The sequence below is a fragment of the Oncorhynchus keta genome, chromosome 29 (genome assembly GCF_023373465.1).
Source record: "Oncorhynchus keta strain PuntledgeMale-10-30-2019 chromosome 29, Oket_V2, whole genome shotgun sequence".
Classification (NCBI taxonomy): domain Eukaryota; kingdom Metazoa; phylum Chordata; class Actinopteri; order Salmoniformes; family Salmonidae; genus Oncorhynchus; species Oncorhynchus keta.
This window is the reverse complement of record NC_068449.1, coordinates 53,423,048-53,449,153: the sequence shown is the minus strand read 5'-3', so window position 1 is coordinate 53,449,153 and position 26,106 is coordinate 53,423,048. Positions and strand designations below refer to the sequence as shown.

Here is a 26,106-nt window from a genome sequence, read left to right as displayed (position 1 = left end):
CCTACCCCGGGCTTCCAGTGGGGAGACCTGAGGTCAACCTACCCCCGCTCCCCCTACCCCGGGCTTCTAGTGGGGAGACCTGAGGTCAAGCTACCCCCGCTCCCCCTACCCCGGGCTTCCAGTAGGAGACCTGAGGTCAACTTATCCCCGCTCCCCCTACCCCGGGCTTCTAGTGGGGAGACCTGATGTCAACCTACCCCCGCCCCCTACCCCGGGCTTCTAGTGGGGAGACCTGAGGTCAACCTACCCTCGCTCCCCCTACCCGGGCTTCTAGTGGGGAGACCTGAGGTCAACCTACCCCCGCTCCCCCTACCCCGGGCTTCCAGTGGGGAGACCTGAGGTCAACCTACCCCCGCTCCCCCTACCCCGGGCTTCTAGTGGGGAGACCTGAGGTCAACCTACCCCCGCTCCCCCTACCCCGGGCTTCTAGTGGGGAGACCTGAGGTCAACCTACCCCCGCTCCCCCTACCCCGGGCTTCTAGTGGGGAGACCTGAGGTCAACCTACCCCCGCTCCCCCTACCCCGGGCTTCCAGTGGGGAGACCTGAGGTCAACCTACCCCCGCTTCCTCCCCATCTTGTACTTGAGTTGCAGACCTTCCCAGGCAGTAGCCTGCCTAGCTCACAAACTAGAATCAGGACGCCCACTCCGACAAGGTTAATTGACCCACAGTCCCACACGGTGACATGATATCATTGACGTGACGTGCAAATGAGCGATAGAAAACAGTTCACGCAAATGTCACCATTTGGAATATTATTATATATATTTTCTTGTGCGGGCACCCCCTTGCTGCCACCGGCAAGACGCTGCACCGGGTGGCTTCCCATGTTGCCTATGCCTAAATCCGCCACTGCCTGTACTGTATGCAGTGGAGATGTGATGTTTCACTGTGACATTACAGTAAATGTGGTGCTGTTCGACAGCAGTGCACACAGGGGGACAATGGCTTTAGTCTAGATTTCCAGGTCAAATGAATCTGATTCAGTATCTCCTCCATGTGTTGTCCTCCCTGTCATGTCCCTAATCCTCACCGCCAAGACACTGTGTTATGGATCATTGCTCCCTGGGATCCTTGGGAAGTCCAACGATGACATCACCCCGTTGAAGTTGAAATGTAAAATGGTTAAGGTAAGGGTTAATGTAATGAACACAAGGGGAGACAGAGAGCTGGTTTCAAGCGCAGGGCGCAGCAGGTGTTTATTGTAAAGGACCACAGGAGGAGGCAGGTAGCTCGGTCCAGGGGCAGGCAGAAGGTCATACACAGGGGGAGGCAGGTATCTGGGTCCAGAGGCAGGCAGAAGATCATACACAGGGGGTCCAAAAGGGCAACAGTACTGTCACGCACTGACCTGTGTATTCTTTGTTTTTTAAATATATTTTGGTTAAGTCAGGGTGTGACGAGGGTGGTATTTGTGTTTTGTCTCATCTAGGGTTTTTGTACTGTCTAGGGGTTTTGTAGATTTATGGGGTTGATTCCATCCAGGTGTTCATGTAGGTCTATGGTTGCCAAGATTGGTTCTCAATTAGAGGCAGGTGTTTATCGTTGTCTCTGATTGGGAACCATATTTAGGCAGCCATCTTCTTTGGGTATTTCGTGGGTTATTGTCTATGTTATTTTTTAAATTATTTTTTAATTTTTTATTTCACCTTTATTTAACCAGGTAGGCTAGTTGAGAACAAGTTCTCATTTGCAACTGTGACCTGGCCAAGATAAAGCATAGCAGTGTGAGCAGACAACACAGAGTTACACATGGAGTAAACGATTAACAAGTCAATAACACAATAGGGAAAAAAGTGGAGTCTATATACATTGTGTGCAAAAGGCATGAGGAGGTAGGCGAATAATTACAATTTTGCAGATTAACACTGGAGTGATAAATGATCAGATGGTCATGTACAGGTAGAGATATTGGTGTGCAAAAGAGCAGAAAAGTAAATAAATAAAAACAGTATGGGGATGAGGTAGGTAAAAATGGGTGGGCTATTTGCCGATAGACTATGTACAGCTGCAGCGATCGGTTAGCTGCTCAGATAGCAGATGTTTGAAGTTGGTGAGGGAGGTAAAAGTCTCCAACTTCAGCGATTTTTGCAATTCGTTCCAGTCACAGGCAGCAGAGAACTGGAACGAAAGGCGGCCAAATGAGGTGTTGGCTTTAGGGATGATCAGTGAGATACACCTGCTGGAGCGCGTGCTACGGATGGGTGTTGCCATTGTGACCAGTGAACTGAGATAAGGCGGAGCTTTACCTAGCATGGACTTGTAGATGACCTGGAGCCAGTGGGTCTGGCGACGGATATGTAGCGAGGGCCAGCCGACGAGAGCATACAGGTCGCAATGGTGGGTGGTATAAGGTGCTTTAGTGACAAAACGGATGGCACAGTGATAAACTGCATCCAGTTTGCTGAGTAGAGTGTTGGAAGCAATTTTGTAGATGACATCGCCGAAGTCAGTTTAGGATAGTCAGTTTTACTAGGGTAAGTTTGGCGGCGTGAGTGAAGGAGACTTTGTTGCGGAATAGAAAGTCGACTCTTGATTTGATTTTTCGATTGGAGATGTTTGATATGAGTCTGGAAGGAGAGTTTACAGTCTAGCCAGACACCTAGGTACTTATAGATGTCCACATATTCAAGGTTGGAACCATCCAGGGTGGTGATGCTGGTCGGGCGTGCGGGTGCAGGCAGCGAACGGTTGAAAAGCATGCATTTGGTTTTACTAGCGTTTAAGAGCAGTTGGAGCAGTTATGTTGCACGTTAGCACATTGTTTCATTAGCAGTCACATTTGTCTTATCGTTTTGTTTAAGTGTTCTTCTTGCAATAAAGAAGAATGTATTCTAACCACGCTGCGCTTTGGTCTACTCCATACGACGATCGTGACAAGTACAGGCAGAGAAAAGGCTAATAACGTAGTCCGGGAGATCAGGCAATAGGTAGATAACAGGAAATCCTGTTATGCAGGTGAATGAGGACCCAAAAGCGACTTAACAAAACAGAGTCTTTATTCCAGTATTTGACAAAAGTGATAATCCTGGAAATATCAAGGTGAAAACAAAACAGGAAAACTGAAATCCACTCGTCAGTAGAAAGGACTGACTGGAGACTCGAGCATAGACTGCAGGTTGCTTCGGGAAGGCACCGGCCGTAGCAGACCTAGACACCTGCTCACACGCAGCATCTGAAGACGGTAAAACACGACAGGGCGAGACAAGGACACAGAACTGCGAACATCATACAAGGATCCGACAAGGACAGAAGCGGAAAACAAGGGGAGAAATAGGGCTCTAATCAGAGGGCAAAAATAGGGAACAGGTGTGAAAAGAGTAAATGAGTGAGTTAGGAGAATGAGGAACAGCTGGGAGCAGGAACGGAACGATAGAGAGAAGAGAGGGAGGGGGAGAGAGAGGGATAGAAAAAGGGAACGAACCTAATAAGACCAGCAGGGGAAACGAACAGAAGGGAAAGCAAAGAGACAAGACATGATAACCAATGATAAAACATGACAGTACCCCCACTCACCGAGCGCCTCCTGGCGCACTCGAGGAGGAACCCTGGCGGCAACGGAGGAAATCATCAATCAACGAACGGTCCAGCACGTCCCGAGATGGAACCCAACTCCTCTCCTCAGGACCGTAACCCTCCCAATCCACTAAGTACTGGTGACCACGTCCCGAGAACGCATGTCCATGATCTTCCGTACCTTGTAAATAGGTGCGCCCTCGACAAGGACGGGGGGGGAGGGAAGACGAACGGGGCGCGAAGAAAGGGCTTGACACAGGAGACATGGAAGACAGGGTGGACGCGACGAAGATGTCGCGGAAGAAGCAGTCGCACAGCGACAGGATTGATGACCTGGGAGACACGGAACGGACCAATGAACCGCGGAGTCAACTTGCGAGAAGCTGTCGTAAGGGGAAGGTTACGAGTGGAAAGCCACACTCTCTGGCCGCGACAATACCTAGGACTCTTAATCCTACGTTTATTGGCGGCTCTCACAGTCTGCGCCCTGTAACGGCAAAGTGCAGACCTGACCCTCCTCCAGGTGCGCTCACAACGTTGGACAAACGCCTGAGCGGAGGGAACGCTGGACTCGGCGAGCTGGGACGAGAACAGAGGAGGCTGGTACCCCAGACTACTCTGAAACGGAGATAGCCCGGTAGCAGACGAAGGAAGCGAGTTGTGAGCGTACTCTGCCCAGGGGAGCTGTTCTGCCCAAGACGCAGGGTTTCTAAAAGAAAGGCTGCGTAATATGCGACAATCGTTTGATTGGCCCCTTTCTGCTTGACCGTTAGACTGGGGATGAAAACCGGAAGAGAGACTGACTGAAGCACCAATCAAACGACAGAACTCCCTCCAAAACTGTGACGTGAATTGCGGACCTCTGTCTGAAACGGCGTCTAACGGGAGGCCATGAATTCTGAACACATTCTCAATGATGATTTGTGCCGTCTCCTTAGCGGAAGGAAGCTTAGCGAGGGGAATGAAATGTGCCGCCTTAGAGAACCTATCGACAACCGTAAGAATCACAGTCTTCCCCGCAGACGAAGGCAGACCGGTAATGAAGTCTAAGGCGATGTGAGACCATGGTCGAGAAGGAATGGGAAGCGGTCTGAGACGACCGGCAGGAGGAGAGTTACCAGACTTAGTCTGCGCGCAGTCCGAACAAGCAGCCACGAAACGGCGCGTGTCACGCTCCTGAGTAGGCCACCAAAACCGCTGGCGAATAGAAGCAAGCGTACCCCGAACGCCGGGGTGGCCAGCTAACTTGGCAGAGTGAGCCCACTGAAGAACAGCCAGACGAGTAGAAACAGGAACGAAAAGAAGGTTACTAGGACAAGCGCGCGGCGACGCAGTGTGAGTGAGTGCTTGCTTAACCCGTCTCTCAATTCCCCAGACAGTCAACCCGACAACACGCCCATCAGGAAGAATCCCCTCGGGGTCGGTAGAAGCCACAGAGGAACTAAAGAGACGGGATAAGGCATCAGGCTTGGTGTTCTTATTACCCGGGCGATAAGAAATCACGAACTCGAAACGAGCGAAAAACAACGCCCAACGAGCTTGACGTGCATTAAGTCGTTTGGCAGAACGGATGTACTCAAGGTTCTTATGGTCAGTCCAAACGACAAAAGGACGGTCGCCCCCTCCAACCACTGTCGCCATTCGCCTAGGGCTAAGCGGATGGCGAGCAGTTCGCGGTTACCCACATCATAGTTGCGTTCCGATGGCGACAGGCGATGAGAAAAATAAGCGCAAGGATGGACCTTATCGTCAGACTGGAAGCGCTGAGATAGAATGGCTCCCACGCCCACCTCAGAAGCGTCAACCTCGACAATGAATTGTTTAGTGACGTCAGGAGTAACAAGGATAGGAGCGGATGTAAAACGCTTCTTGAGGAGATCAAAAGCTCCCTGGGCGGAACCGGACCACTTAAAGCACGTCTTGACAGAAGTAAGAGCTGTGAGAGGGGCAGCAACTTGACCGAAATTACGAATGAAACGCCGATAGAAATTAGCGAAACCTAGAAAGCGCTGCAACTCGACACGTGACCTTGGAACGGGCCAATCACTGACAGCCTGGACCTTAGCGGGATCCATCTGAATGCCTTCAGCGGAAATAACAGAACCGAGAAATGTGACAGAGGAGACATGAAAGGCGCACTTCTCAGCCTTCACGTAGAGACAATTCTCTAAAAGGCGTTGGAGTACACGTCGAACGTGCTGAACATGAATCTCGAGTGACGGTGAAAAAATCAGGATATCGTCAAGGTAGACAAAAACAAAGATGTTCAGCATGTCTCTCAGTACATCATTAACTAATGCCTGAAAAACAGCTGGAGCATTAGCGAGACCGAACGGCAGAACCCGGTACTCAAAATGCCCTAACGGAGTGTTAAACGCCGTTTTCCACTCGTCCCCCTCTCTGATGCGCACGAGATGGTAAGCGTTACGAAGGTCCAACTTAGTAAAGAACCTGGCTCCCTGCAGAATTTCGAAGGCTGACGACATAAGGGGAAGCGGATAACGATTCTTAACCGTTATGTCATTCAGCCCTCGATAATCCACGCAGGGGCGCAGAGTACCGTCCTTCTTCTTAACAAAAAAAACCCCGCTCCGGCGGGAGAGGAAGAAGGCACCACGGTACCGGCGTCGAGAGAAACAGACAAATAATCCTCGAGAGCCTTACGTTCGGGAGCCGACAGAGAGTATAGTCTACCCCGAGGGGGAGTGGTCCCCGGAAGGAGATCAATACTACAATCATACGACCGGTGTGGAGGAAGGGAGTTGGCTCTGGACCGACTGAAGACCGTGCGCAGATCATGATATTCCTCCGGCACTCCTGTCAAATCACCAGGTTCCTCCTGAGAAGAGGGGACAGAAGAAACAGGAGGGATAGCAGACATTAAACACTTCACATGACAAGAAACGTTCCAGGATAGGATAGAATTACTAGACCAATTAATAGAAGGATTATGACATACTAGCCAGGGATGACCCAAAACAACAGGTGTAAAAGGTGAACGAAAAATCAAAAAAGAAATGGTCTCACTGTGGTTACCAGATACTGTGAGGGTTAAAGGTAGTGTCTCACATCTGATACTGGGGAGAAGACTACCATCTAAGGCGAACATGGGCGTGGGCTTCCCTAACTGTCTGAGAGGAATGTCATGTTTCCGAGCCCATGCTTCGTCCATAAAACAACCCTCAGCCCCAGAGTCTATCAAGGCACTGCAGGAAGCAGCCGAACCGGTCCAGCGTAAATGGACCGACAATGTAGTACAGGATCTAGATGGAGAGACCTGAGTAGTAGCGCTCACCAGTAGCCCTCCGCTTACTGATGAGCTCTGGCCTTTACTGGACATGAACTGACAAAATGTCCAGCAGAACCGCAATAGAGGCAAAGGCGGTTGGTGATCCTCCGTTCCCTCTCCTTAGTCGAGATGCGAATACCTCCCAGCTGCATGGGCTCAGTCTCAGAGCCGGAGGGAGGCGATGGTTGAGATGCGGAGAGGGGGAACACCGTTAACGCGAGCTCTCTTCCACGAGCTCGGTGACGAAGATCTACCCGTCGTTCTATGCGGATGGCGAGTGCAATCAAAGAGTCCACGCTGGAAGGAACCTCCCGGGAGAGAATCTCATCTTTAACCTCAGCGTGGAGTCCCTCCAGAAAACGAGCGAGCAACGCCGGCTCGTTCCAGTCACTGGAGGCAGCAAGAGTGCGAAACTCTATAGAGTAATCCGTTATGGATCGATCACCTTGACATAGAGAAGCCAGGGCCCTGGAAGCCTCCTTACCAAAAACTGAACGATCAAAAACCCGTATCATCTCCTCTTTAAAGTTAAGATAATTGTTAGAACACTCAGCTCTTGCCTCCCAGATAGCTGTGCCCCACTCCCGAGCCCGACCAGTAAGGAGTGAAATGACGTAAGCAATCCGAGCTCTCTCTCCAGAGTATGTGTTGGGTTGGAGAGAGAACACAATATCACACTGGGTGAGAAAGGAGCGGCACTCAGTGGGCTGCCCAGAGTAACATGGCGGGTTATTAACCCTAGGTTCCGGAGACTCGGAAGACCAGGAAGTAGCTGGTGGCACGAGACGAAGACTCCGAAACTGTCCTGAGAGGTCGGAAACCTGGCCGGCCAGGGTCTCAACGGCATGACGAGCAGCAGACAATTCCTGCTCGTGTCTGCCGAGCATAGCTCCCTGGATCTCGACGGCAGTGTTGCGAGAATCCGTAGTCGCTGGGTCCATTCTTGGTCGGATCCTTCTGTTATGCAGGTGAATGAGGACCCAAAAGCGACTTAACAAAACAGAGTCTTTATTCCAGTATTTGACAAAAGTGATAATCCTGGAAATATCAAGGTGAAAACAAAACAGGAAAACTGAAATCCACTCGTCAGTAGAAAGGACTGACTGGAGACTCGAGCATAGACTGCAGGTTGCTTCGGGAAGGCACCGGCCGTAGCAGACCTAGACACCTGCTCACACGCAGCATCTGAAGACGGTAAAACACGACAGGGCGAGACAAGGACACAGAACTGCGAACATCATACAAGGATCCGACAAGGACAGAAGCGGAAAACAAGGGGAGAAATAGGGCTCTAATCAGAGGGCAAAAATAGGGAACAGGTGTGAAAAGAGTAAATGAGTGAGTTAGGAGAATGAGGAACAGCTGGGAGCAGGAACGGAACGATAGAGAGAAGAGAGGGAGGGGAGAGAGAGGGATAGAAAAAGGGAACGAACCTAATAAGACCAGCAGGGGGAAACGAACAGAAGGGAAAGCAAAGAGACAAGACATGATAACCAATGATAAAACATGACAAATCCGATAGGCTAAAGTACAGGCAGGGAATAGGCAAAAGGCGTCGTTAATGAGGCAGGCAAAAACAACAACAAACAATACCTCACAGTGATGGGGTGCAAAGAACTGAACTAAATAGTGTGTGATAATGACATACAGGTGTGTGAACAAGTGATTAGAATTCAGGTGATTAGGATCTGGAGAGTGAGCTGCGTTCAGGGGATCTAGGTGTTTGAGAGTGTGGGCTGGAAAGTGAGCTGCATTCAGGGGATCTAGGTGTTTGGGGGTGTGGGCTGGAAAGTGAGCTGCGTTCAGGGGATCTAGGTGTTTGAGAGTGTGGGCTGGAAAGTGAGCTGCGTTCAGGGGATCTAGGTGTTTGAGAGTGTGGGCTGGAAAGTGAGCTGCATTCAGGGGATCTAGGTGTTTGAGAGTGTGGGCTGGAAAGTGAGCTGCGTTCAGGGGATCTAGGTGTTTGGGGGTGTGGGCTGGAGAGTGAGCTGCATTCAGGGGATCTAGGTGTTTGAGGGTGTGAGTTGGGAGCAGACGTCACAGTTATGGTGATGGTTAAGGTTATGGTTTGGGTAGGGACATCCCAAGAATACCAGATAGCACCAACACTGTGTTATGATGGTATTATGACACATTTTGTAAATCATGGTAGGAATTACTGGTATAGTATTGTAGTATTGAATGTCAATGTTTTCTTAATTTCTGTCAATAAACAAAATAGTTGGAATACTTACAATTTCAAATCAAATCAAATTGTATTAGTCACATGCGCTGAATACAACCTTACCTGTGAAATGTTTACTTACAAGCCCTTAACCAACAATGCAGTTCAAGAAATAGAGTTAAGAAAATATTGACAAAATAAACAAAAGTAAACCATTTAAAGTAACACAAGATAACAATAACAAGGCCAAATACAGGGGGTACTGGGTCAATGTGAGGCACGTAGTGAGTGTAGCATTGTAACCAACCGTCTGAAGGGATTATAACATTAAGACATGGCTGGTAATGTCATCCTACTGTATTTCAGTGTGTTGTCTCTGATAACACACACACCCACACACACACACACACACACACACACACACACACACACACACACACACACACACACACACACACACACACACACACACACACACACACACACACACACACACACACACACACACACACACACACACACACACACAGAATAGCTCACCATTCCTATTGGACTCAGTAATAGTGTAGGGTTGACCTCTGGCCCTAAGAAGCCCAGGAAAGATGATTTGATGAGACAGCAGCCACTGAGGCCTGTGATACAAACCTTAAAGGCCGAGCGCAGTCTTATATACAGTACCGGTCAAACGTTTGGACACACCTACACATTGCAGGTTTTTTCTTTATTTTTTAATTGTAATTCTACATTGTAGAATAATAGTGAAGACATCAAAACTATGAAATAACCCATATGGCATCATGTAGTAACAAAAAGTGTTGAACAAATTCCTAAAAAGTAGCCACCCTTTGCCTTAATGACAGATTTGCACACTTTTGGCAAGTTCATGAGGAATTATTTTCCAAACGTCTTGAAGGAGTTCCCACATATGCTGAGCACTTGTTGGCTGCTTTCCCATCCCTCTGCAGTCCAATTCATCCCAAACCATCTCTGTTGGGTTGAGGTCGTGTGATTGTGGAGGCCAGGTCATCTGATGCAGCACTCCATCACTCACCTCCTTACACAACCTGGAAGTGTGTTGGGTTATTGTCCTGTTGAAAAACAAATGATAGTCCCACTAAGCGCAAACCAGATGGGAAGGCGTATCGCTGCAGAATGCTGTGGTAGCCATGCTGGTTAAGTGTGCCTGGAATTCTAAATAAATCACAGACAGTGTCACCATCAAAGCACCCCCACACCATCACACCTCCTCCATGCTTCTCGGTGGGAAATACACATGCGGAGATCATCCGTTCACCTACTCCGCGTCTCACAAAGACACGACGGTTGGAACCAAAAATCTCAAATTTGGACTCATCAGACCAAAGGACAGATTTCCACTGGTCAAATGTCCATTGCTCATGTTTCTTGACCCATGCAAGTATCTTCTTATTATTGGTGACTTTAGTAGTGGTTTCTATATAGCAATTCGACCATGAAGGCCTGATTCACACAGTCTCATCTGAACAGTTGATATTGAGATGTGTCTGTTACTTGAACTCTGTGAAGCATTTATTTGGGCTGCAATCTGAGGTGCCATTAACTCTAATAAACGTATCCTCTGCAGCAGAGGTAACTCTGGGTCTTCCTTTCCTGTGGCAGTCCTCACGAGAGCCAGTTTCATCATAGTGCTTGATGGTGTTTGCAACTTCACTTGAAGAAACTTAAATATTTCTTGAAATTGTCCGTATTTACTGACCTTCATGTCTTAAAGTAATGATGGACTGTCGTTTCTCTTTGCTTATTTGAGCTGTTCTTGCCATAATATGGACTTGGTGTTTTACCAAATAGGGCTATCTTCTGTAAACCACCGCTACCTTGTCACAACACAACTGATTGGCTCAAAGGCATTAAGAAGGAAAGAAATTCCACAAATTAACTTTAACAAGGCACACCTGAAATGCTTTCCAGGTGACTACCTCATGAAGCTGATTGAGAGAATGCCAAGAGTGTGCAAAGCTGTCATCAAGGCAAAGGGTGGCTATTTGAAGAATCTCAAATATGACTTTTGGGATGGAGTTTTGGCCTTCTGTTGTGACATCACCATGTGGTAAATGAGTTAATAGACCAATAAGAAAGAGAGTTCCAAACCTCTCTGCCAATAACAGCTAGTTTTAAGATTTCCCCTCCCCATGCAAACCATTCCCAGACTTTCCTTTCAACATTTTTCCTTGAGAAATTGCTCTTCACTAAGAAGCTATTTTTTTCTTTTAGACATTTTAAATTGAAAACAATAAGAGTAAGGTACTTAATTGTTTTCCAGAATGTATTTGATATTGAGATAGAAATGGCTTCATTGGATGTTTTAATTACGATTTAAACACACCACCACATATATGTCACATCAACAGCATCCTCCCCGACACCCTAGACCCACTCCATTTTACATACCGCCCCAACAGATCCACAGAAGACGCAATCTCAATCGCACTCCACACTGCCTTTTCCCACCTGGACAAAAGGAACACCTTTGTGAGAATGCTGTTCATTGATTACAGCTCAGCGTTCAACACCATAGTGCCCATGAAGCTCATCACTAAGCTAAGGACTCTGGGACTTCCCTCTGCAACTGGATCCTGGACTTCCTGACGGGCCGCCCCCAGGTGGTAAGAGTAGGCAACAACACGTCTGCCACGCTGATCCTTAACACTGGGGCCCCTCAGGGGTCTGTACTTAGTCCCCTCCTGTAGTCCCTGTTCACCATCAACTGCGTGGCCAAACACGACTCCAACACCATCATTAAGTTTGCTTACGACACAACAGTGGTAGGCCTGATCCCCGACAACGATGAGACAGCCTATAGGGAGGAGGTCAGAGAACTAGCAGTGTGGTGCCAGGACAACAACCTCTCACTCAAAATGTGAGCAAGATAAAGGAGATGATTGTGGACTACAGGAAAAGGCGGGCTGAACAGGCCCCTTAACATTGACGGAGCTGTAGTGGAGCGGGTCAAGAGTTTTAATTAAGTTCCTTGGTGTCCACATCACCAATCAATCAAATTTATTTATAAAGCCCTTCTTACATCAGATGATGTCACAAAGCGCCAAACATACCAAGACAGACATGAAGAGAGCAGGACAAAACCTTTTCCCCCTCAGGAGACTGAAAAGATTTGGCATGGGTCCCCAGATTGTCAAAAGGTTCTACAGCTGCACCATCAAGAGCATCCTGACTGGTTGCATCACCGCCTGTAACTGCTCAGCATCTGACCGTAAGGGTTGTGCGTACAGCCCAGTACATCACTGGGGCCAAGCTTCATGCCATCCAGGACCTATATAATAGGTGGTGTCAGAGGAAAGCCCATAAAATTGTCAGACACTCCCGTCACTGTTTTCTCTGCTACCGCACGGCAAGCGGTACCGGAGCGTCAAGTCTAGGACCAAAAGGCTCCTCAACAGCTTCTACCCCCAAGACATAAGACTGCTGAACAATTCATACATTTGCCACCGGACTATTTACATTGCACTGCTACTACTCATTGTTTGTTATCTATGCATAGTCACTTCACCCCTACATGTACAAATTATCTCAACTAACCTGTACCCCCGCACACTGACTCGGTACCGGTACCCCCTGTAGCCTCGTTATTGTTATTCTTATTGTGTTACTTTTTTTGTTTCATGTTTTACCCCTTTTCTCCCCAATTTCGTGGTATCCAATTGTTAGTAGTTACTATCTTGTCTCATCACTACAACTCCCGTACGGGCTCGGGAGAGACGAAGGTTGAAAGTCATGCGTCCTCCGATACACAACCCAACCAAGCGGCACTGCTTCTTAACACAGCGCGCATCCAACCCGGAAGCCAGCCGCACCAATGTGTCGGAGGAAACACCGTGCACCTGGCAACCTTGGCTGGCGTGCACTGCGCCCGGCCCGCCACAGGAGTCGCTGGTGCGCGATGAGACAAGGATATCCCAACAGGCCAAACCCTCCCTAACCCGGACGACGCTAGGCCAATTGTGCGTCGCCCCACGGACCTCCCGGTCACGGCCGGTTACGACAGAGCCTGGGCGCGAACCCAGAGTCTCTGGTGGCACAGCTGGCGCTGCAGTACAGCGTCCTTAAACACTGCGCCACCCAGGAGGCCTTATTGTGTTACTTTTTATTATTATTTTTTACTTTAGTCTATTTGGTAAATATTTTCTTAACTCTTCTTGAACTGTACTGATTGTTAAGGGCTTGTAAGCAAAAAAGCATTTCATAGGAAGGTCTACACTTGTTGTATTCAGCGCAAGTGACAAATAAAGTTTGATTTGATTGATGTGGTCAAATGTGCTATCGGAATCTATTGACATATAGATACCATATAGATATAGATAAATATATAAAAATATATAATACATTATTGATTAAAATATATAGATAAATAGTTGAAGATACTTAGATTGATAAAGCTATTTCATAGATAAAGTATCCATACATGCAATGTTTTTTTTTGCCAAAACATTAGTGTTTAAAAATGGGAGATTGACATGTCTGATTTCATATTTCAATCAAATATGAACACACTACTAATTCAAGGAATTTGTCGAGTTGTTAAACTTAATCCCTATGACCAGTGACCATGGTTTCTTTAGGGAAGTATTTTCACCATACATCCTATGCAACATCCGCACCTTCATGTGGCAAGTATAGGAAATGCAGCTATTATAATAGGTTAGTGCCCTCAAATTCAACTCTGGACCTCGAAGCCTGTTCCACTGTTTTTTTTTTCATTGTTCCCGTCTAATCTGGGACTGATTTAGACCTGGGACACCAGATAGGTGCAATTAATTAGCAGGTAAAAAAAGTTTACTCCAAATGTTGGTGAGTTCCGTTTTGTTCTTAAATAGAAGTTGTAGTTGAGTTGTGTTTCTCTTAAAAATAAAATAAGCGGGTAGAAGAAGTTGGAAGGAACCCCACAAACTTCACTTTAGAGCAGAATTGATCATTTATAGCAGCTTGTTCCAAACCCTTAGCAGACTATTCAGATTGGAATGGCAACACATGGAAACCATACAATTAAAAGGAACTACAACGTCCGTTTAAGAACCCAACAACTTGTATGTCACGTTGAAGAGCGTTTGGAGTACACGGTTTCTGTTCTGTTGCAAAACGTTTTGACACAGAATCTGCGTATTGAATACACCCCAGGATTCCATCAACTCACCAGACCCCAACCCAACAGGTGGCGCTAAAGGTAAAGTGGTACACTTGTGGGTCGAGATTCTATTAATCAAAGAAGAGGTTAGCCAAAATACTTGTCAACATCACTACCTCAGTGGACACATCTTTTAGCTTAATCTGAGGAATTTGTCATTGCTAAAGTAAATAACGCTCCCCACTAGGTATATTTCTTGCTATCTTCACTCAAGGCGTAATTGCTGACATAATCCACCTGATTACCCGAGGTAAATATTGACAACCTGTTGTGAATGTGTGGCTAAGCTAGCTAACGTTAGGTAGCTAGCTAACGCTTAAAAGCCAGGTATAGCTGTGTTTATTAACATGTTGACTTTCTTTCTGGGGTTAATTATCTAGGTCTCTAACTGCAAATATTTCACAGGCATTGATTTGCTAGCAAGCTATCAGTTGAAGACTTCTGGAACAGTCAGTTTGTTATAGCTAGGCTAGTTAGTGTTGTACCGGTCAATGAAATTACTGTACATTTTTAGTACCCCAACAACTTAGAAACCTCAAGCTACTGTGCTGAAGCTTTACGGTGGAGGCACAGTGGCTGAAATGAGACTATCTACTGCGAGCTGACTAGCTAGCTGTTAGTTAGGGGCTAACTAACGTTAGCTGCTAAACAAAAGACCAGCTGCCAGTCGGCTAACAAAAGCAGTTATTTTGCCAAGCAAAAGCCATTTGTGTAAAGATACCTGCTAAAGTAGGAGCTCAAATTACAATAGAGCCTTTCTGTTCATGTTGCAACGTGTTCTCTCATTTCACTTCTACTCACTGGCAAGCCTGGTTCAGCAGTGCCACAGCCTGCACCTGGTTTCTAGGCTGTACTAAAATGAAAAAAATGAATCACGCCTGGTCTCCTAGCTAAGTAAATGACTGTCCTGGAACAGCGTTCAACAGATGGCTTGCTAGCAAATCAATGATTGTGAAATACTTGCAGTTAGAATTAGATCATTTGGGAGGGGGACGCCGTGGAAAGTTACTGCTACGGTAACTTTCCAGTGATTGACTTGACCACCTAGGCCTATCTGATGACATGCCATTTTAAGATTAGCTACGTATCAACCGTTCCCATTGAATATGGGGTTTTGTACAGAGTAGCGAATGATTGTTTTTGGGGAGGTCCTGCAGTACTTTAGACTGATAGCTTGAAGGTATCAATAGCTAGCTCCTACTACAGAGACATTACCATTGCTGGATTTGTAAAAATTCTCCAACCATTAATTCCATTGCGCGGCGTACAACTACAGGATAAATCGATTGGCTTGTCTGGAGTACACGGGGAATCTTTTTGGGTGCTCATTTGTCAATGTCTCGAAGAAGAGGCACGGCTCACCATTGCTGTCCTACCAGTATGTGTCTTGGATGACTCGTATGATTATGGTGTCGTTCACTTGCCTTGTTGTATTTGGAACTCTTGCTGACATGTTTATGTTGTAGACCATGTTCGGCAGCATCTGGGGATACTTCTACACATCCTTCCTTAGATACTGGCTGAAGTGGTTCATCAGACAGGTGACAGGGAAATGCGAGCTGCAAAGGATTTGTGCCGGCTACAAGCCTGGGGCGCCCAGGACAACGAAAGCAGGTGAGGTTACATTCTAGAGCTAAATAGTGTTCATTAGGGTAACAGAACATGTTTTAAAGCGTTTTGTTATGGAAAAACAACAATTGGCATCTCTAATTGGGCAAGTCAAGATAGTCCTCCGCGTTTTTCCTCCATTCGACGCCCAATGAACACTACCCAACCCTTACGAAAAACAAGTTGTCAGTTGTGCTATTTGTTATCATTTTGAACTGTTTTTAACCTGTCATTTGATTTTTCTTCATTCAGAATACTCACTGAAGAACTCCAAATCTAAGGTAAATGTTGGAAATCATTCCTTTCACTTGATTTTTACTGAAGCAGGAATGAATGGTAGACTAGTTATCAGACAGACAACCATAATCAACTGTTACATTTAACCCACTTAACAAATCCATTGATCAGTGCCGCGATGGTTGTTATTCTTGTTATGCTAAGCACATTCTTATCAACAGTTCGTGGGCATTTCCATGGTAACACATTTAGTTGAACAGTGCAGATGCAAAGTTTGGTAATAAAATGACGGTTTGTGCTGTTGGTGTCGTCATTCACTTACCAAACCTTTGCATCTGCACTGTTGAAAGTCGTCGTGCGTAATTGTATGGTTTGCTTAACTTTGCAAATATTCGTTTTTGTTTGGCATACATTTTAAAGGGAACAATTCTGAGTCTCAGCATTACTCTGTTACTATGGCATTTCCCCCATACAAAGTTAAGGCAGTAGGTAATACATAGTTGGTTGTTCCATCATCTGACCTCGGTGATCATCGTGCTTGTTATGACATCATAGTCTGTAGGAGAAGTACTAACACAAACTCTGAGCTATTACAATGGATGAGATAACTAATCACACCATCTCTCTCCTCTGTCCCTCCATCCTTTTCCCCTCCCTCTCTCTTCCTCTCTTCTTCTCTCTCTCCAGCTATTAAGAGCTGCTGTGGATGTGGAGGAGGATGGTTTGGAGAAGCATCTGGATCTTGTCATGAGGGAAAAGAATGTCAAAACGCAGAGGGATCCCACGTCAGTCTTGTTACCCTTTACAGTTTTATTCATGTTTTATATAGATTATTTTATATGGTATGTGTTGATGACTAATGTGTGTCTCTTTGGTCCTAGGTTTAAGGTGAATCTGAAGCTGTGTCTCTTACAAATAACGGGATACAGGAACTTATTCACGTCCGTGGAAGAGTTGAGGGAGGAGAATTTTGACTCTGATAAAGTCCAACACGAGGAAATGCTTTTGAAGGTACTGTGGCCGTTCATTTTTTTATGTCAATGACTAGCATGGAGCAGTGGAATATTTCTGGATGAGATGATTCAACATGACTGTTTCAAACTTTTTAATATCATCTCTATTTAAAGGTAAGTGTAAAGTATTAACAGGAATGGACTTGTCTGACTCTACAGTTATGGGATCTGTTGATGCCCGAGGTCAAACTGGAGTCCAGAGTTACCAAACAGTGGGGCGACATTGGTTTCCAAGGTGATGACCCCAAGACTGACTTCCGAGGAATGGGCATGTTGGGCCTAACCAACCTTGTGTGAGTTATGTTGTCTGAATGACTGTACAGTCCTTAACAATCTAACCTTGCTCATTAGTATTCTGAAAAGTTGTATTTTTTTTTTCTCAAGTTTAAGCTAGATTTCTTAACTTTTTTTATTCGGTATCTTGTTTATTACAGGTTCTTTAGTGAGAACTACACTGAAGAGGCTCGGCAAGTGCTGTCACACGCAAACCATCCCAAACTGGGGTAAGGATTACGTAATTATCTCATTTTAGGAGTTGACTGGCCTGTTGAACTCTGTTCTTTATATGTCAGCTGTTCTGTTGCACATTTCAGTATATTCACTCATCTGTCAATAGTTGTGTTTGTTTTAGCTTGCCCAATGTACTGGGTGGGTAGACTTTCCACATTTTAGACTTTTCCATTAGTCCTAAAGTGAAACCTCTGCCCACCTGGGCCCCAAACAAGCTAAAACAAGCACACCCAAATTAAACCTACTTTGACAACATTTATAGCCTTTTAATGATTATCATATGTGTGTTATGTTTAAGGTACTCCTATGCCATAGTGGGTATCAACCTGACGGAGATGGCATACAGTTTACTGAAGAGTGGTGCTCTCAAACCCCACTTCTACAACACGGTGTCTGGGAGACCCCAACTGCAGCACCTCCATCAGCTGTTCTGTAAGTGTATGCTAATCGCGCTCAACTCTGTTTGTCAGTAGCATAGGGGATAACTCCCTGCTTCAGGTTACCTAAACCCCTAACTCTGTCTTGGCCTCCCTGCTTCAGGTTACCTAAACCCCTAACTCTGTCTTGGCCTCCCTGCTTCAGGTTACCTAAACCCCTAAGTCTGTCTTGGCCTCCCTGCTTCAGGTTACCTAAACCCCTAAGTCTGTCTTGGCCTCCCTGCTTCAGGTTACCTAAACCCCTAACTCTGTCTTGGCCTCCCTGCTTCAGGTTACCTAAACCCCTAACTCTGTCTTGGCCTCCCTGCTTCAGGTTACCTAAACCCCTAACTCTGTCTTGGCCTCCCTGCTTCAGGTTACCTAAACCCCTAACTCTGTCTTGGCCTCCCTGCTTCAGGTTACCTAAACCCCTAACTCTGTCTTGGCCTCCCTGCTTCAGGTTACCTAAACCCCTAAGTCTGTCTTGGCCTCCCTGCTTCAGGTTACCTAAACCCCTAACTCTGTCTTGGCCTCCCTGCTTCAGGTTACCTAAACCCCTAAGTCTGTCTTGGCCTCCCTGCTTCAGGTTACCTAAACCCCTAAGTCTGTCTTGGCCTCCCTGCTTCAGGTTACCTAAACCCCTAAGTCTGTCTTGGCCTCCCTGCTTCAGGTTACCTAAACCCCTAAGTCTGTCTTGGCCTCCCTGCTTCAGGTTACCTAAACCCCTAAGTCTGTCTTGGCCTCCCTGCTTCAGGTTACCTAAACCCCTAAGTCTGTCTTGGCCTCCCTGCTTCAGGTTACCTAAACCCCTAAGTCTGTCTTGGCCTCCCTGCTTCAGGTTACCTAAACCCCTAAGTCTGTCTTGGCCTCCCTGCTTCAGGTTACCTAAACCCCTAAGTCTGTCTTGGCCTCCCTGCTTCAGGTTACCTGGTGTACAAGTTTGATAAGTTCTGGGTGGAGGAGGAGCCCGAGAGCATCATGGAGTTCAACCACTACAGGGAAAAGTTCCACGACAATATCAAGATTCAACTACTGGACCCCGCCGTCGCCCTCACCATGACGGATAGTCCAAGAAGTAACTGACCGACCAACTGACTGAACGGGTCTCGCTTGGACCTCATCGGGACCACCAGAACCTCGATACATTACAGCGTACTTCCAAATCTATAAGGGACATTTTGAGGTAGCTTTCCCTTCGATCTTAGTTTAGACCCAATCTACACACCTCTTTTTACAAATTGTATAAATTAGTGACTTTAGTAGCTTTTAGAAATAAGTAAGAACAGGTGACTGGAATTCAACCCTCTGCCTCAAATAATGACCATTCCAATGCTTCAAATATTACAAAAGGGGAAATAAAATAGTAGGGCACTAGTTCTATGTAGTTGATTGGCTGTGTACTTTTCAGCGGACATGGAAAGGAATTACACAATAGTTTTAGAGGAAATGGAGATTGGGGAATAATATTAACTAGCTGGTAACTAGGTTTGAATTTATTTAACAAAGTCAACAAGTGCCGTCTCGCATGTATTCATAATAACTTTGCCTACTCATTCTCGTATTTGTCCTTCTTGCTCAGGAATCAAATATGTGTCCAGAGAGGGAATTTATATCGTAGTAGACTTACAACTAAGGAATAATTTGTTTACCTAATGCTCAATGGTTGTACCACTTCCTCAGACACGGAGAGCTCTGTGCATGTTTTAATGCGTTTCAATTAATACCGTCATTGTTGTCAATACATTTCAATAGGTGGTGCTGTGATTACTGGTTATTACGCTGCTGCCTATTCCACACATTCGTACAATATTGTCTTTGCTGAAAGCTGACTTTGTATGGTATTTTGTCTGTTATTTATAGGCCGTGGGCCCTGATTTAGTTTTTTGAAGATGATATGACATTTTGTAGACCCAGTATGGATCTTTGTAACGACTGACACATGTCCAGTGTTAATAAATTAAACTTCTGATGTGATGTTTTTGGATGTGTGTGTGATGACTGTCAGCTGTCAGGCTGAGATTACATGGAGCGTGTAATGAACAATACAATGAACACAGACAAACAAAATAAGTATATTTATAAAGTTCAATATATTGCAAATTACCAACATCTAAGTACGAATTATTAAACTATAACTAATTAAATGCTTTTTTTTGTGGGAATTAAGAGAAAGGGGGAGACCTAGTCAGTTGCACAACTGAATGCATTCAACTGAAATGTGTCCTCCGCATTTAACCCAACCCCTCTAAATCAGAGCGTTGTGGAGGGGGTTGCCTTAAATCTAGTCGTTCCTAGAGTACTCTATCCTAACCCTAGTACATCTGATTTAAAGTAACAGCAGCTTGCTGATTAGTTCACATTTGGTAGGTGTGCTAAATACACTATAGAGAATGGCTAGAGGTCCACAAGGACTGGTTTGAGACCGTAGGAGAAGTATAGGTCAAAATAAATAATAGAGAAAATAAAACTGTTCTCAAAGGTAGATGCCCTTCAAATGTACTTTCATAACTCCTTTTTTAACAAAGGATTCCTCATTATTCATACAACATGCTGACAGTCAAACACATAGGAATCTTAATGTTATGGATCGTGTTCCTGTAGTCTACACTACATTGTGGGTCCAACTCAATATGGCTAGGGTTTGTGCGCTTGTCATCATTGCAAAGGGCTCTTTGCACGTAGGAATGAAGTTAACTTTTGTCCTCCATCTTCTGCTTTCCTACCATCATGACTCTCTTGAGCTGCTCAAACGACACAAACATCACAACGTTCCATGAGCCCAGCCTTAGAAATGAGGGCACAAATCTACAGGGAACAAGAGAGGACAAATTAAACATTAGTTTGGGAGAGACTTTCAACTAAAGATCCCTGCGAATGCTCCAAAGTTTTGCTTAGTAGAGTTCAGAGGTGGCTGCTGGGAGGAGCTATAGGAGGATGGGCTCATTGTAACGGCTAGAATGTTATAAATGGAACGTAGTCAAACGTGGTTTAAATATGTTTGATTCCATTCCAGCCATTACAATGAGCCAGTCCTCCTATATCTCCTCCCACCAGCCTCCTCTGGAAGAGTTACTGTGTCAAGGTAACCACCCAAAACAGCAAAATCAATTATATATCATTGAGGACTAAACTGTACAACTACATCCAACTGTCTTGTTCTATCAACAGACTGAAGGACACCGGTCTGTTTGTACAGTGTGTGTGACTGTCTGTGAGCTCACCCTTTGTAGAAGGCCGTGGGTCCCTCTTTGGTGGCCATGGTCCAGGCACAGTTGATAGCACTTTTATACTGGCCCGGCGGAGAGTTCATGTATCGTGTCTTCACCACGTCCACCGGAGAGGCAATGCAGGTGGTAACGAAGCCGGCGCCGAACGCAGAAGCAAAATGGCACGGGAGGTTATCTGTGGGAAAACAGTCATCATAAGCCCTTTTGAAACACTGTCACAAAGATATCAAGGGGCACCTATTTTCAGTATGATTAACAATTTTAGATTTTGTGGATACCATGTTTGTAAAAGTCAACTAGCCAGCTAACTAATTCGACCAAAAAGTGCAATTCATTTTAATGGCCTGTATTTCAAACTCAATTTGCTAGCTAGCTAATTTGTTTCCATAGAAATAGAATGAGAACATATTGCTATGGTGAATCCATTATGACACGTGTAACTAATCATAGTTTAAAAATTGAACCTTCGATGAACTAGTGGATTAATACAGATGTGTAACAGAAATGCTGACACTAAAGTTAATGTTCAAGTAGTGCCATGCAGATACACTGTACTGTATAAGGCCTCTGTCTCGAGGCCTACAGGAAATCATTAGCTCTGTTTTATACCGCTTTGTTGTGAAAGGTGCAATAAAAATCCTTTAGATAAATGTTAGCTCCGTGTTATTCCATAGCTTGACAGAATATTATGTACCAATATGTATACTGTTATCAGGCTTTCAAGACACATGAAGGACAAAATAGCGAGAGGGCATGTGGACTTCTGCCCAGTCAGCTGTCTCGCTGTGACTGTATGCACCAATAGCACCCACTCACCTGACAACAGGTTGTGCCTAAGAATGGCCTCCTTGATGAGGTCATAGGTCACAAGCTCTGTGCAGTTGACCAGAGCGTTCCTAGTGATGTTGGGTAGACAGCCTGGAGTGAACAAGAAGCAGGTCGGTTGGTTAATAACCCCAATAGTTATACCAGAATTAAACCAATAGTCTATAATTAGTAAAAGGCCCAAGAAAACTCAACAACCTGCAAAGCCAAGTTTTATTTTCAGGTGCACTCAAGTTCTGTCCTATGGGATCATCAAATTTGCAGCATCTGCTCCAATCAATATCTGTACATCCCTGACATTGAATGACAGTGACATAGACAACAATCTTTGGTCTCTTCTATGCAAACAGTTCCACTATGGACAAACACAATCAATGGGGCTCAAGGTTAGCAGCAACACAACCAATGGAGATTGGTGTTACTTGCAAATCAACCGATTGGGCCCAGGGTCGTACTGACTAACCTTTCCAGAGCCCGCGGATGCCCTCGTGGTTGAAAATGTGTTTGTAGGCCTGCATGGTGCCCGTGTAGCGACGAGCCACCCCGGTCAGGTTGACTTGGGCCTGGAAGCGGACCTTCACCACGTCAGTGGGCTGGGCGAAAGACACAGCCATGGCCCCTGTGGTGCAGCCGGCCAAGATACGGATACCAATATTTGCAGCTGGGATAGGACAGGGGCAGACGGGGTACAAGGGTTTGTTAAGTACTGAATGGATGTTGATTGAGGTACTATATGATGCTTCTTCTCTTGGTACAAAATATGTAACATCACAGATTATTATCTCAGATGAATTATCCTAATTTACTGTCTGCTCCGCCAGAGTAGAAGTTTTTGACGTTGTCATAGAAGCCGATCCTGATGGAGGCAAAGCACATCTGTCTCTGTAAGCCCGCCACCAGACCGTTATACAGTGACCTGGGCCCCTCCGTCCGGATCATGGTACTGATTGTCCCAAACACCCCCCTGTAGCGGATGCCCTTGGTAGCTTCCGACGCCACCTTCTCTCCCTGAATCTGGGGTACACAAGTGTCAGTGTTAACGGAGGTCCCCACAATAATCAGTGTTACAGGAGGTGCTAGTAAAATTCAGAGTTACAGGAGGTCAGACTCAAGTCTTCAGGGCTGGAGGAGGACAGTGAACCATTACCTGGAGTCTGACTTTGGCTGTATCCAGGGGAAAGGTGACCAGGTCAGCGATGCAGGCGGCTAAGCCAGCACTCAGCAGCTTCACCCCCAGGGTAGGGGGTGTATCGGAGGGCTTCATTCCCACCATGGTCCCTGGTACTGCAGACAGTGAAGGAGGAAGAGGGAAGGATGTCAGCACTGCCACATCTATTCTCTCTTACCATCCTTGGAACAAAATGCTGTGCATACTTAGGATATTGTTGAGTAAATATGCCGGTCAATTTGTTGATTCGGTTTCTAAAGTACAATAGCCTGTGCAGCCCATTGTTGTGGCAGGAGGGATTTTGTGATATTTGAAAACACATTACATCATAATAACAACTGAACAGCATTGATTACAATAATCTATACAATCAACCAAATCAAATAAACATCAGTTATATATAGGGGTGGGTTGCACCAACATGGATTAACTCAAACTGGGTTTAATCAAGGTTTAAACTGGGTTAAATCAAGGTTCAAGTATTAATCTTGTTGCACCACATTTTAAACCTAGTTTTAAATGAATCTTTGTTAAATGTAAACCTTTCTTCTAAACTAAGTTTAATTTTGTTCTTAGTTTAAATCTTCTCGCTCTATTGTTTTAAAATGAAATGAAAATGCAGAAGGGATTATTCTGAACTGCTCCTGCAGGAGGTTTAAATGGATTAAATGTCAGTGTATGTGCTTCATTTTCAGTGTGATTAACACTCTTGTGGATACCATGATTGTAAAAGTCAACTAGACAGCTAACTAATTTGACCAAAAAGTATAGTTTTAATAGCCTGTATAAAGGACACAAGCTAGCAATGACCAGTGCTAATTTGTTTTCATAGAAATAGAATGAGAACACATTGCTATGGTGAATCCATTATGACACATGTAACTTCTCATAGTTTAAAGATCAAACCTTAGATTAACTAATCCAGGTTTAAAATTAAATGGTGCAACACATCTCAAAAAGAAACCAAGATTTAGAAAACCTATATTAGGTCTAACCAACAACAACAAAACATTAAACCTGGTCAAATCAAATCAAATTGTTTTGCGAGTGTAGCGAAATCTAACAGGTAATATCTGAGAGTACTTACATTGTTATTAATCCAGTGGATTAAATTCCGTTTGACTAGCTATTGGTTTACTGCAGGACGTGAGAGCCCAAACTACAGTCCCAGGGAGCCAGCCCTAACCCTGAAACAAGGAGTTGTGCACCCTCATATTTATTTGATTTTTTACTGACTTGCCACAGAGAGAGGTGTTACTGTGTACAGGAGCACGGGCCAAACCAAAGTCCACTCACTGTCAAGAAAGTCAATGTCCAAATCAACCCTACAGCAGCGCACAGCTTCTAACATTTGTGAAAAACAACACATTTACCGGTGAATTACTTTGAAACTACAATGCAACATTTAATGGGAATATTTCTTAATCTCAGTGCAATGTGGGAACATTCACCACTCATTGTGTAATGGTACCTTTTGGTACCTTTTGTCATAAACTCAGCAAAAAAAGAAACGTCCTCTCACTGTCAACTGCGTTTATATTCAGCAGACTTGTGTAAATGTGAATGTGTAAATATTTGTATGAACATAACAAGATTCAACAACTGGGACATAAACTGAACAAGTTCCACAGACATGTGACAAACATAAATGTAATCATTTGTCCCTGAACAAAGGGGGGTCAAAAGTAACAGTCAGTATCTGGTGTGGCCACCAGCTGCATTAATTACTGCAGTGCATCTCCTCCTCATGGACTGCACCAGATTTGCCAGTTCTTGCTGTGAGATGTTACCCCACTCTTCCACCAAGGCACCTGCAAATTCCTGGACATTTCTGCGGGGAATGGTCCTAGCCCTCACCCTCCGATCCAATAGGCCCCAGACATGCTCAATGGAATTGAGATCTGGGTTCTTCGCTGGCCATGGCAGAACCCTGACATTCCTATCTTGCAGGAAATCACGCACAGACTGAGCAGTATGGCTGGTGGCATTGTCATGCTGGAGTGTCATGTCAGGATGAGCCTGCAGGAAGGGTACCACATGAGGGAGGAGGATGTCTTCCCTGTAACACACAGCTTTGAGATTGCCTGCAATGACAACAAGCTCAGTCCGATGATGCTGTGACACACCGCCCGAGACCATGACGGACCATCCACTTCTAAATCGCTCCCGCTCCAGAGTACAGGCCTCGGTGTAATGCTCATTCCTTCGACTATAATCTCGAATCAGATCATCACCCCTGGTGAGACTAAACTGCACCTCATCAGTGAAGAGCACTTTTTGTTAGTCCTGTCTGGTCCAGCGACGGTGGGTTTGTGCCCATAGGCGACGTCGTTGCCGGTGATGTCTGGTGAGGACCTGCCTTACTACAACAGGCCTACAAGCCCTCAGTCCAGCCTTTCTCAGCCTATTGCGGACAGTCTGAGCACTGATGGAGGGATTGTGCGTTCCTGGTGTAACTCGGGCAGTTGTTGCCATCCTGTACCTGTCCCGCAGGTCTGATGTTCAGATGTACCGATCCTGTGCAGGTGTTGTTGCACGTGCTCCGCCACTGTGAGGGCGATCAGCTGTCTGTCCCGTCTCCCTGTAGTGCTGTCTTAGGCGTCTCACAGTACGGACATTGCAATTTAGTGCCCTGGCCACATCTGCAGTCCTCATGCCTCCTTGCAGCATGCCTAAGGCACATTCACGCAGATGAGCAGGGACCCTGAGCATCTTTATTTGTGTTTTTCAGAGTCAGTAGAAATACCTCTTTAGTGTCCTACGTTTTCACAACTGTGACCTTAATTGCCTACCATCTGTAAGCTGTTAGTGTCTTAACGACCGTTCCACAGGTGCATGTTCATTAATTGTTTATGGTTCATTGACCAAGCATGGGAAGCTGTTAAACCCTTTACAGTGAAGATCTGTGAAGTTATTTGGATTTTTACTAATTATCTTTGAAAGACAGGGTCCTGAAA

General features: G+C 45.6%; 2 protein-coding genes and 1 long non-coding RNA gene across 6 annotated transcripts; 1 reads left to right on the top strand and 2 right to left on the bottom strand.

Moving 5' to 3' along the window:
- The first annotated feature begins 13,886 nt into the window (after nt 1-13,886).
- Nucleotides 13,887-19,903, top strand: LOC118373774 (ELMO domain-containing protein 2-like). 3 transcript variants are annotated; one of them, XM_035760001.2, is made up of 9 exons: nt 13,887-14,184; nt 15,612-15,759; nt 16,006-16,034; nt 16,678-16,775; nt 16,872-17,001; nt 17,163-17,296; nt 17,438-17,506; nt 17,812-17,945; nt 18,852-19,903. In XM_035760001.2, exons 2-9 carry the CDS (start codon nt 15,615-15,617, stop codon nt 19,010-19,012), a joined length of 900 nt encoding a protein of 299 aa, XP_035615894.1. In that variant the 5' UTR covers nt 13,887-14,184; nt 15,612-15,614; the 3' UTR covers nt 19,013-19,903. The 3 variants fall into 3 exon arrangements, with proteins under 3 accessions (XP_035615894.1, XP_035615893.1, XP_035615895.1); XM_035760000.2 differs by lacking the exon at nt 13,887-14,184 and adding an exon at nt 14,206-14,395; XM_035760002.2 differs by lacking the exon at nt 13,887-14,184 and adding an exon at nt 15,073-15,523.
- LOC127913679 (uncharacterized) lies at nt 17,953-18,840 on the bottom strand. Of its 2 annotated transcripts, none has more exons than XR_008086483.1 (3): nt 18,479-18,840; nt 18,185-18,436; nt 17,953-18,142 (listed from the first exon to the last, which is right to left on the bottom strand). It is a non-coding gene; the product is annotated as an uncharacterized LOC127913679 (long non-coding RNA). The 2 variants fall into 2 exon arrangements; XR_008086482.1 differs by having other exon boundaries at nt 17,953-18,100.
- An 86-nt stretch (nt 19,904-19,989) lies between the features above and the next one.
- LOC118373773 (mitochondrial uncoupling protein 2-like) lies at nt 19,990-24,404 on the bottom strand. The gene is made up of 7 exons (XM_035759999.2): nt 24,237-24,404; nt 23,129-23,265; nt 22,788-22,995; nt 22,445-22,642; nt 21,973-22,074; nt 21,151-21,331; nt 19,990-20,734 (listed from the first exon to the last, which is right to left on the bottom strand). The coding sequence occupies exons 2-7, from the start codon at nt 23,252-23,254 to the stop codon at nt 20,620-20,622; spliced, it is 930 nt and encodes a 309-aa protein (XP_035615892.1). The 5' UTR covers nt 23,255-23,265; nt 24,237-24,404; the 3' UTR covers nt 19,990-20,619.
- Nucleotides 24,405-26,106: the final 1,702 nt, after the last annotated feature.